The following is a 12082-nucleotide window of genomic DNA, read 5'->3' on the forward strand; positions in this document are numbered from 1 at the left end:
TTCTTAATGCCTCTCGACATCCCTGTCATGAAATGTTTGGACATTATGCTAAACGCTGTCACTGACCGCTCCACAATAGTGCACATGTTGGGGAAACAGGAACTTGCGTGTGACAGAGTGTGTCTGATGTCAGATTGGCTGTCATGTCCTGTTAGGCCTCGACTGTTATGAGTGGGCAGATAACAGTCCTGTCTAAACCATAACCTGTGTTTATGACAAGACTGAACACCTTGTGTGCACTTTTGTCACCACACAGGCATTGAAGTCTCAGATATGAGGCACTTTTCCTTTGTAAGTTTGCATAATCACTGGCAATGCAACTAAATATTGTGTGTCTTCTGGTGAAAAATCTTAAACCAGGTTTGCTGGCCTAGAAACTGGTCATAGCTAAGATGGTCTCCCAGTCTGACCAGCTAAAAGTGCACAAACCCCATCTAAAACTGTCGACAGATCAGTCAGGCCAGTCTGGGAGACTAGCAGATCAGCCTAGGCTGACTGAAGATGTTTTTCAGCTGGGTTGACATCTTTTATAAATGATGTTTCAGTTTCGCGGGGATGTCTTATGAATAATAATGTTAAATAATAATCTTATAAATAATTAATGTTACACATTAGGTATATGGGTACTTATTATTTAGATTTCCTTCTTCGAAGCACAACATCAGTCATTCTGTATCCGCATCTGCTTTCTCCAAACATAACCGTTAGCATAAATGCATTCGAGGATGAACGAGAATCCTGACAGAGAATATGCTCGCAATAGCTTGAACGTTATTGCCCCCATGCGATCAAACTCTGAATAACACTTATTTTTGTTTGTGGCGGTTTTATTTAGTATTACAATTGTTTTTTTATATTTTCAGTTTTCAATATAGTAATTTTATGATATGATTTTGTCATTATTATTATTATTAATAATAATTATGTATAGATTTATTTTTTATTTCAGTTTTATGTTTTATAATTGCTTTATTTATTAGTGAATTAGTGTAAAATTGGACACTGACTAATGTGGGACACCTAAGTTTCAGTGCGTTTATCTCTTCTTTTACAACATTAAAGTGAACATGATTGGTGTTGAATTCAAGCAGGGGTGTCAAGTTATTGAAATCACTCAATTTTCTGGAAATTATGTCATAAATGTGGCTATGAAATTCATCAAACAGGAAGTACCTCTTGTGAAGTTCACTCAAAGGTCAGTGACAGGATTTAGACAAAACTAATGTTAAGGATATAAATGTGTGATGTAATTGTACATCAAATTTTGCAATATTATTATTAAAATGTGTTAAGAATATTTTCTATTTGAAGCCATCTGTGTCCTCCCACTTTAGAAAAGGATGTTTCAAAAGTGGGACAGCATGTTTTGACAGGGAGAGCCAATTATACTATGTAATTCAATTGGTAAAATATGCATTAAGAAAGTTAAATGCCACACATGTATTTTTGTAAAATGTTTGGGCTTATAATGCACAAATATTATTTGTTTTAAGGTCCAGATTCAAACATTAGAGACTAGAGGACAATGGGTTCCTGGACCACGATGAGTCCATGGCGGCAAGGACTACTAATTTTTGTTATGAAGTGTTTTTATCATTACAGTTTGCTTTTGAAAATACATATTCCATATTCTTAGTATAGAAGTTTTTTTTTATTTTTTTTATAAGTTTAACAGTTCTAAAGACATTCCATGTTCCGAAAGTGTAAATCTTTTTGAAATCATTTATGAAATTATTTTGCTATCATTAATACTTAATAACGTGGTCATTATTATTTTTTAATAAATATACATGTATTATATAGTTGTATTACATTAGAAAATCCACAAATTTCTTCAGATTTTATAAGGGAATATTATAATTTTATAATTATAAGAGATTTTGATTTATTGTTTTGGCTTCATATGGAAATATGAGACGCAAGTCAAAATTGCAAAACGTGGTAGGTTGTCAGGTAATCTGTGAATACAGAAAATTTGCATAATGTGAAAAGTTTTACATTTTATAGCTTTAATTTATTTGATAATTTGTATGTATTTTTCTATACATTTTAGCTATTTAGAATGGAAGCAGTAGATTTAACATGCTGAACATATCCATAATTTGTACAAACTTTCTCAGTTTAAAGCCTGTTTAACAAGAATTCTAAGAATCAATTATGTTTTAAAATGATGGTAATTGCTTTTCATTTCATGCAGCCTTTTTTTTTATAAAGCACCCCAGAACAATTATTTAATTTTCTGATAACTCAAAGCATCCTATATTGTTTTTGTGGGAAAGAGTATTTATACATGTGAAAGAGAATATAAAAACCCTACAAATACATAAACATTCAGCCATGCATAATGATGAGCTTTAATAATGTTTCCATGTATTCCACCTCTAAGGCTTTATGTACAGCAAGTGCTTCTGTCTCATCTGTAAAAGTGCTGCAATGAGAAATATATGACACTTTTTACACATTTAAAAATCATGTGGAAACACAGTTCAACCAATAGCTATTAAAAAGAAGCTGCTTAACACTGCCAATAGCATAGACATTCATTGCACCGATTAACAACATTAAAATGAAGTGACATTCTGATACAATTTTTTGCAGGCAAAAACTAGATCATCATGCAAACCCTGTGACCGTCCATCATGTTAAAGGGTTAATGGACAAACTTAAACAAAAGAGCAACATGCATTTGTGATGTGACAGCTGTAAAAGTGAAAGAAATGCAGAAGAGACCAAAGAAAGCCTGAAATACTCACACTGAGGGCAAAACTTAGTTGACAAAGCGAGTTATACATTAATTATGCTAATTAGTGTCTTAATACAACAGAGGCACCACGTGTGCAAAAGAAAACAAGACTGTTCTACTAAATGTTCTAAACGTCACTTATTGCTTTGGTGCTAGAACAGAAAAATGGAACATTCCATCTTTTTTTTTGTTTACATCAACACTAATGCATTTGTAAAACAATCATGTGCTCTGCATGATAACATTCACAAAACACACATTATCCTACCATATGTGGAAAGTGAATATTTGATTTTAAGCTCTGCTTCTTGGCAACATGTAGTCTACAGTATGTACTGTACGTATGTGACAGAAGAATGAGATTCAGAATATGAGAGTGACAATAATGGTTATGAAATTCTGAATGAATAATCATCTGTAAATACAGCAAGCTGAAATCATTTCCATTTTAAGGATTGTTCTGGGTTCAATGCGAGTTAGACGTAACATTATCTGTGGGATAATGTTGAATACCACAAAAATGTATGTCGACTCTTCCCTTTTTTTAAATAATAATAATAAAATCTGGCTTACAGTGAGCCACCCACAGTGGATATGAATGGGGCCCATTTTAAAGTGTTTAAAAGCAGAAATTTGACACTTATAATACCATAAAAGCACTAATATGAATTCTTCTGATAAAATGTATGTATTATTTGAGATGTCAATCTGTTTAAATCATCGTATTTACAATTGTTTTAAGGGTTGTCATGCCAATAATGTTATAAAATTGTAAATAACTTTACACAGAAAAGGTTAGTATTTCACACTGCAATTATACACGTGTATCTTCTTATGGCTACAGTATTGGAACAGTATTTTAATATTTACAAATTGGCCCCATTTACCTACATTGTAAATGTCACTGTAAGCCAGATTTTGTTTTTTTTAAAGAATATTTTTGTCGCAATCAACATTATACCAAAGGTACTGTTGATTGAGCTTAACTTGTACTGAATCTTGAATATTCCTTTAAAAGATTTACAATAATTAAACAAAGGTTATCTTTAATATAGCAGCTCTGAAACTGTATGATAGCGTATACAAACAATGGCCACCTGTTTCTAAGTGTGCCTGGTATCAGCGCAGCCTACTGTGGTGGATGTGGGTAAAAACTCTTGCGCACCTGAAGCTCAGTGTCTTACCCAATACGTACCAACAGCTCTACCTACTGGTGGATAGGGAACTTTGTCCTATCGGGAGAGATCTTTCTCCCATCCACATTCAGATAGCTGTAAATATCACAATCAGTGTGAAAGCTGTAAGGTGGTGATCTGTTGCCATGCACACGTACAATCAACATGGTCTTCAGCAGTGCTGGTGATCTTCAGTAACGTCGGGTCGGATGGGCTGAAGGAGACATTGGTGTGAGAATGTGTGAGAAAGAGACCGGCTAAGCAGTTGGCAGTAATGTGACATGGGCTTTAAGGATGAGGAGGTGAAAGGTCATGAGAGTTGAGATGAATGAGAAGCTACAGGTTGACCAGGTGAAGGTCAGAGGCAGTGAAGTGAGGACACAGTGCCATGTCAGGGTTCTTCAGCTGCTTCAGGACGTGCTTGTGGAACTTGGTGCGCACGCAATTGAACTCCATGATGTCACGTGGATCTTCCTCGATCCAGAATCTGTGGAACTCCTGCATCAGATAACCTAAGAAAAATCAATTATAATTAAAACACAGAAAACAAAAAATAAATAAACAACAATACACCTTAAATAACTGTAATATTATATATATATAATATTATAAAAAGCTATATCATTTTTACAAATTGTATGTAAAAAATATTGTACGTATATAGATAGCATACAGATAGATAGACTGATAGAAATATCATAATATTGTATTTTTTCATGTATTTTTATATTTAATATTTTTTTACAGTAATTGTATAATTTAAAACCAATAATTTGAATTATATAAATTATATAATTTGTCCACAAATATATAATAATAACTATTATTATTATTATTATTATACTCTTTTATTGAAGCTTTATTAATAATTTTACTTATATAATTTACATGAATACATAATTATATAATTGTGTAATATTATTTAATAAATCGCCTACAAGAGTTGTTTTCACAAGGACAACAATGGCAACATTCTAACACTCACAGAAGGTCTGTTGAAAGTGCACTAGACTTGGCATCTCTGGTGCCACATTGTACAGATGAGTCTTCAGAGCCCCACTCACCAGCAGGGAATATGCCAGGTCTGTGATGTTTATGCCAACTATGGCAAAGGAGTATCTGCGCCACAAAAGATTTGGGTCAGCACAAAACACAATGTAAAAGAAATCCTTGTTTAGTGTAAATAAGCATCATAAAAAGTTAAGACACTGCCAGTGTTTGTCTGTGTGATTCCATCTGTTCTGTGCTTTAATTGTGTCTGTGTGCGCACATGTCTGCAGCGCAGTGATTGAACAGGCTTCATGCTACCAGTGGCGGCTCGTGGGTTTTAAAATAGAGGAGGCACACTAATTGTATTAGTCTGGGATCCCTGCCGATTATTATTATTGTTTGCTTAACCACTTTAAAATGGCTTTTTGGTTGCTTTTAGTCAGAAAACGTAAAGAAAACGACATACATACAGCAATATAACTTCACTTACCTGGCCTATCACTTGAAGCAAACATCCATCCCTTCTTAAAATTCTGTGTTAAAAGAGAGCTGCCTGTTGTGCCATTTAATTAAGCCTACTGCTGTAGCCTATATCCAGCTTAGGCTGTTTTCCCTAAATTTGTATATATACTGTTTGAATGACAGCTTAGTAAATTTGTTGGCAATCAAATACTCAATATCGCTACTCATCATAAGTGCTTGGTACATTATCAGCGCAGCGGCAGACGTTCAAACTAATATCACGTAATTTACGTCTCTGTGATGATTGGTTGATATCAGAAGGGAGGCTAGCCTCCCTTACGAGGTTTCTTTTCTCAACACTCCTCAGCGCCGAAAGTGAACACTCGATGGTGATTGGCTACTTTTTTTTTTTACCAACGGAGGCACGAGAGCTCAGCACACACCCGGCCTCCCCCTAGCCTTCTCTATCATTAGCGGTTGTAATTACATCAGCAGATTCGGCACATTCACGATAGAAAAGCGGCACTTTCACTTTATGGTATTACATCTGTGAAATTACAAACAAAAAATACACATTCTGAGACATGAACTGAAATTAATTGCGAATTTTATTAACATTAAATCGTCCTCCTCCTATTTTCACCTCAAAATTATGGGGAAGCTGTGCCTCCCCTGCCTCCCCCGACGAGCCGCCACTGCGTGCTACACATCAGAGCTAATGCATCCTGAAAGCTCATGACAAGTAGAAGAGCCTGATTCAAATCCTCACACAAAGCATCAGGGTTCAGGCGCTCGGCTACTAATAACTACTGCACACACAGCACAATTATTTTTAACATTCACAGATTTAAGAACTGCTTCTTTGGTTGCTTACTGGCACAAATGAAAAGAGTTTATGCAAGAGCTTGCAATATTCTGGACTCACCCAATCGCTTTGTCAAATTTCTTCTTGTCCCAATCAGCTTTGCTCATCTTGCTGTGTGAAAACCCAAAATGTTAGAGTGTATCCACCCAGTCCTGTGCTAATAGTGCTTAAACGGTGACTATAATGCAGTCAACTATAAACAATACGACAATTACACACGTAAGATTGACTGGAGAAAAGAGAAAGCATTCACAGTAACTAACCAACGTTATAATGGAGCATAATGCCTTGTGTTTAGAGTGAGGTGAGGTTGGACGTTTCGAGATTAAAAAATAACAACAACAACAACATAATACAGCCATTAGATTGAAGCAAAATGATCAAATGAATTTCTTACTGAGAGAGAAAAGATGGAGTACCTGGCTTCCTCTTTGGAAACGTTCCTGCGCATGACAGTGATGAGAATAAAAAAAGCAGGAGCAGGAACAGAAAAAAAGGAATGTGTGGGTGCATGATGTGCATGATGGTAACAGAGCATGCTGAAGGTGTGATCGACTGCACGGCTTGAAAAAAAATCACCTGTTAAAATAAACATGGTATGCACACACAGCATAAAGCATTGCACTGATAAGAGCTTTCTGGGGAACTACACCCATAACCGACATCCTGTGGCAAGATCCTGGTGCTGTGTGTTGCTTTTTGTGCGTGTTTGCTAATGTGTGTTTAAAGCTTAAATGTGCCTTAAAGCACATCAGTGATATCATGGGTACTTTTTTATATATATAAATAACTGAGTATATACAGTAGGAACCACTCAAAAGGATTATCTGAAGGATCTGACCTGTGTTTGGGCTGCAGAGAGTCATGAAGAACTTGGAGAGCGGTGGCTTTGTCATGCTCTGCAAAATACCTGCAAATAAAAGAGGGAAGATTAGCCATTGAATTGTTCTGTTCAAAAACCTAGTGAGCTGCCTATGTAGACTGCATTTTTAGGCCACATACAGTAAGTGCGCTCCTCCTGACATCGTGTTTCAAAAGCTAGGCCTCTTAATTATGCTACCTGAGCAAATGCTAAGGCACTGCAACAAGCTCAAAGAAAAATCTAAGGCGGCAAACAAAATGATTTTTTTTTTAAATACATATATTTCACTCATTAGTAAAAAGTATTGATAAAAACTAGTTTAATTTAATTAAAAATATATTTTACCTAATGTATGTTATGTAGGTTTTTTAAGTATGGTGTATCTATTGATAACTCATAAAACTAGTTTAGTATAATTTAAAAACGTATTTTTTCCTATGTATGTTATGTATTTAATGTTTAATAGAGTATGCTGTTGCTAGCTTAGCAACATGCTAACATCAAAATCTTTTGCTAACTGATAAAAACTAGGTAAGTCAAAAACGTATCTTACCCAAAGTTATGTATTTTTTGCTTAATCGAGTATGGTGTTGTTAGCTTAGCAATATGCTAATGTCAAAACCTATCGCTAACTGATAAAAACCAGTTCAGTCTAATTTAAGAATTATTTTACACAGTGTAAGCTATGTAGGCTATATTAATGTTTAGCCGATAATGGTATTATGTTGTTAGCTTAGCAACATGCTAATATCAAAATCTATTGCTATTATAATAGCACAAGCCTACAGTACGTAGTAGAGCATTTCAGATTGGTCTTTTATGAGTTTCCATGATGGTTATTATGTTTCCAGAAGGCCTGTGTAGTTACTAGACCGCAAAGACACGCTGTGTTTTGGAACAGAGTTAAGATCTGGTATGATGTAGAGAACAAAATTTCACACTAGTACATACATTTAAATGACTATAACGATCTAATGTTTTTGTCCTTTCACTTCAGCAGATTCTCTACTCACAGTAGGTTGTGCAAACCCAGGAGACCCATGCCCCTGAAATCAGTCTTGGGGTCGTTTCCTTGGAAACCAATCTCACACCATTGCTTTGAGATGCGTCCAGAGAGAGGAGAATCAGGACGGAGTTCCTTCCACAGCTGGTGAGTGAAAAGATATTTGAGAAAGGCATCACTATTAGAGACAACATTGTGCTACATTGTGAATGGTAGCCACCTATATATATTTATTAGAAACAGTCATTAAAAGGCTGGCAACCGCTAATAGTGAGTTGCTGTTGATACCTTCATGAGCATCTCCTCATGTGCTGGGTTTTCACAGGCATACGGCTCTCTACGCAGCTTCTCCACCTCCACTACTAGGTTTCGGTAACCCACGATCTGGAGCAGGCAAGCCTGGAGAGAGATGCCAAGCCTGGAAGAAGAAAAGAAACAGCATATGTGCTCAAAAAGTAAGAGTTATCTGTAAATGCATACACTGTATCAGGGAATGATGGGATCCTTACTGTGGGTTAGTGTCAGGGTTGATCTTTTTCAGGGACATTATATCATCGATAGTCTTTTCCACAGAATCTGGGTGAATGTTGATGGCAGACTGCAAAAGCTATGGAAGTACAGTCATTTAAAAAAAAGAGTATTCCATTATTAGCTAATATACAAAATAACAGCATAATACAGTATGTAAAATATTTAGCCTTCTTGTAGTTTGAGATGGGCCTTAAATCAGCTTATAATTAGTGTTGTTATTGTTAAATAAAACTAATAGTATTAAATAATCATTTTAATTTAAATAAAGCTGGAATAAAATAAACGTTAGATGAAAAGTAAAAAAAACTAAATTAAAAACGATGCCTTGCCAAGCAACTGAAATAAGCGTAAGTACTAAAATGAGTAAAACTGAAATAAAAAATTAAATAAAGCTAAAGCTAAGCTAAATAAAAAAATATGTAAAATATGCAAAAATGACATCAAATTAAAACTGAAAATATTATACAAATAAAAGCTATTATAAGCAAAATATGAATAAATAATACAATAGTATTTAAATAATACTACTAAATTTACATAAAATTACAAAATACATACCATTTAATGTTATTATTAAATATATAAATAAAAATACAATAATACAATAAATGTGTAAAAGAAAATACATTTAAATTTAAAAAATTTATTTTACTTCATAAACCTCATGACTTACCTCATGTTTAGAGCATTTGAGTGAGGATTCTGTGAAATTAAAAGGAACATAAAATAATATCAAATTTTTCCCACATACAGCCAGGTTACAGATGTAGTGTTTTTTGCTGTAGATGTACTTTGCTGTAAAATTACTGATAGTATTTACCGATCTTGAGTGTCCTTCGAGCACCGGGTTTGTTATTGTAACAGATGCGTTGAAGCTCACATCGTCCAGTCAACTTCCTGATGACAAACTTCAGGCCCCTCCACAAACACTTACAGTACAGGAACACCAGTAACTGGGCCAGTACCCTAGAAGATTCAGAGAAATAAAGAGGCCTGAATAAAATGACACAAGTCCAATACTGATGATAGGCCTAATACACCTGTGTATTCTGTCCCAGAATAAAGTGTACTCACTGAGGTATTTTGAAAGCTCATTATATTTGAGTACTCTAAACCTGAACTGAATAACCATCAGATGTGTTTCCCATGAACACTGTTCGAGCTGTTCAAAGAGAAATGCACATTATTTTCCTCTTATAATGCTCTGATGCCTACAAAAGCTAGGCCTAATCCCCATTGTAAAAATTCGAGACAGAGACATGTGGTCCACGATGATGAAATGGGTCACAGTTCAACAAAAATCTGCGTGATGAAAGCGAAATATAATTTTGAAAGTATTATTCTTTAAACAGGTTTCATGTCCTGCATGTATCAAGCAGTATGTGTACACCAAAGGACTTACTGACATCTACTATGCATCTGTTTTGAACCAATGCATGGATGAATCCATCCATCTATATTATATACTAATCTAACTGCAGGCTAATTCACTACAGGAAACGCATTGGACTAGGAATAAACCTGTTTGAATCCGGTTGCTGATTACATTGAGAGTTACTGCTCACATGATAGACTCGCCTCCCCATCAGCATGAAATGGATTTGCGGTCAAACCTGTGTTTTGTAAAACAGGTTATTGTCTATCAAAGTTGTTGAACAGAAGTGACGTGTCCTGAAGGTAATTTCCTTTTCCAGGACTTTAATAAAAGCCAGTTCTGATATTGCATTATAGGGGTCTCTACCTCTAAATATCTAGGTGAAATACAAATCTATACTGGTACATTTGGAGCAACCTCTTATTAGGTTTAGTGCCTTTCAACATCATTTATTGTAAACAATATAATTAAGAGGAGTGGCTGATAGGAAAGCACCTAAAACTGAAAGGCAGGGGACGACTCACCAAGGAATTGTTTATTTAAAAGGTATTTATCAGTTTTTTACATTTTACATTTTCATAATCAGTATTTTTAAATATATAATAAAATAAATAATTAAAGATAATAACACTAATAAGTTTATGTTTATTAATATTTTATAATTAGGATATTTTAACAATAATACAAAATACTATAATAAAATAATAATAAAAATGTGCTTAAAAATGTGAAGCAGGCTATGTTCCATAATAGCGATAATATATATATAGCCTATATATATATATATACACACATACATATATACATACACACACACAAACACAAATTGTTATTATTGTGCAATAATGCATGTAATTTAAACTCATATTATTCTGATGATAATGATAATAATAATAAAATGATAATATAATCATAATAATAATACCTGATAAGAATAATTAATAATTATTTGGTTTCTGTTTTTGTTTCAACATCCATGACATAAGTGGGCCATACTACAAAGCATGCAATAAAAAAAAAAATCCGCATAACGGTAAATTGAATGTGCATCTTTAAAAATGGACAATGACAACGATGATATTTCAGGTTCTAAGCAATAAGAAGCGATGTATCACTATTAAGCACTAAGGACGTACTTACCTTAGAAAATGCTTCATCGCGATTGTCTGCTTTGCTACAACAGTATAACTCACATTCGCGAATAGTCTGACCACCTGCACAAAACATAATTCAAAATGAAAACTACAGTGTATCTTTATGTAATCGTTGTATTGCATTCAACCGTCGTGAATACAAATAGCGATAATGTCTCGAGGTCGTCAGTAGTGTGGCGTTAGGCGGATTAAGACGTTGCCGTGGGCAACTGCTTCAACAACCAACACATGGTCTACACATCCACGTTCACATATTTAATGTCTGCTGCGTTATTTCATGACAAATGAGCCGTTTATAATACATTCAGATAGCATGGGTTATATAATACTGACAATAGGAGTCATTTACCGTCGAGACTATTTCATCTTGCAATAGGTGTTCTTCTGCGCTCTTCTCTATTCTACACCACACATGGTCGTGTGAAAACAGCGTATCAAATAATACATCAGTGTATCTGATAAAAGATAAATAAATGACAAGAACATACGTTTCAAGATGTCGCTGGGAATGGGAATAAGCCTGTCCTCCTCTCTCTGTAAAGCAGGTACCCGTTATTCCTCCATGATGAGCATGTGAATTAGGGGAGGGCGGTCGCTTCTGACCATCGCAATGCAGCGCTGCTGTGCCGCACGGCGAAGAAAGACCCCAGAAGACCTCTCACTCCTTTACATACAGACAAAACTCACATATATATATATATATATATATATATATATATATATATATATATATATATACAGTGGGTACGGAAAGTATACATATATATTCTATAGAATTGTTTTTTCATAATTTGGTATTTACAGGTATGTATTTGCTTTTCTAGAATCAGGGTTTGAAGAGGTCCATAAAGATATTCTGTGGTCCTCATTAAAGGGGTCTCAACAAACTTTCAAGGGGGTTCCAGGATGACTTGCTATTATT

General features: G+C 34.7%; 1 protein-coding gene across 3 annotated transcripts; it reads right to left on the reverse strand.

Annotated features, from left to right (window-relative positions):
- Positions 1-2324: 2324 nt before the first annotated feature.
- Positions 2325-11749, reverse strand: LOC107548162 (ELMO domain-containing protein 1-like). 3 transcript variants are annotated; one of them, XM_016228727.1, is made up of 13 exons: positions 11649-11749; positions 11510-11561; positions 11147-11220; positions 9452-9597; positions 9305-9333; positions 8610-8707; positions 8389-8518; positions 8111-8244; positions 7077-7145; positions 6655-6678; positions 6296-6346; positions 4904-5037; positions 2325-4430 (listed from the first exon to the last, which is right to left on the reverse strand). In XM_016228727.1, exons 3-13 carry the CDS (start codon positions 11161-11163, stop codon positions 4255-4257), a joined length of 1008 nt encoding a protein of 335 aa, XP_016084213.1. In that variant the 5' UTR covers positions 11164-11220; positions 11510-11561; positions 11649-11749; the 3' UTR covers positions 2325-4254. The 3 variants fall into 3 exon arrangements, with proteins under 3 accessions (XP_016084213.1, XP_016084211.1, XP_016084214.1); XM_016228725.1 differs by lacking the exon at positions 11510-11561; XM_016228728.1 differs by lacking the exons at positions 6655-6678; positions 11510-11561.
- Between the last annotated feature and the right edge of the window lie 333 nt (positions 11750-12082).

Source organism: Sinocyclocheilus grahami, unplaced genomic scaffold (assembly GCF_001515645.1).
Source record: "Sinocyclocheilus grahami isolate Dianchi unplaced genomic scaffold, SAMN03320097.WGS_v1.1 scaffold344.1, whole genome shotgun sequence".
Taxonomy (NCBI): domain Eukaryota; kingdom Metazoa; phylum Chordata; class Actinopteri; order Cypriniformes; family Cyprinidae; genus Sinocyclocheilus; species Sinocyclocheilus grahami.

Excerpts from the sequence above, each read along its gene's own strand:
- LOC107548162 (XM_016228725.1), bottom strand. Across the intron at positions 8,519-8,609 it reads AACCCTGACACTAACCCACA|GCTTGGCATCTCTCTCCAGG; the intron begins GTAAGGATCCCA and ends TTCTTCTTCCAG. Across the intron at positions 5,038-6,295 it reads AAATTTGACAAAGCGATTGG|ATACTCCTTTGCCATAGTTG; the intron begins GTGAGTCCAGAA and ends TTTGTGGCGCAG.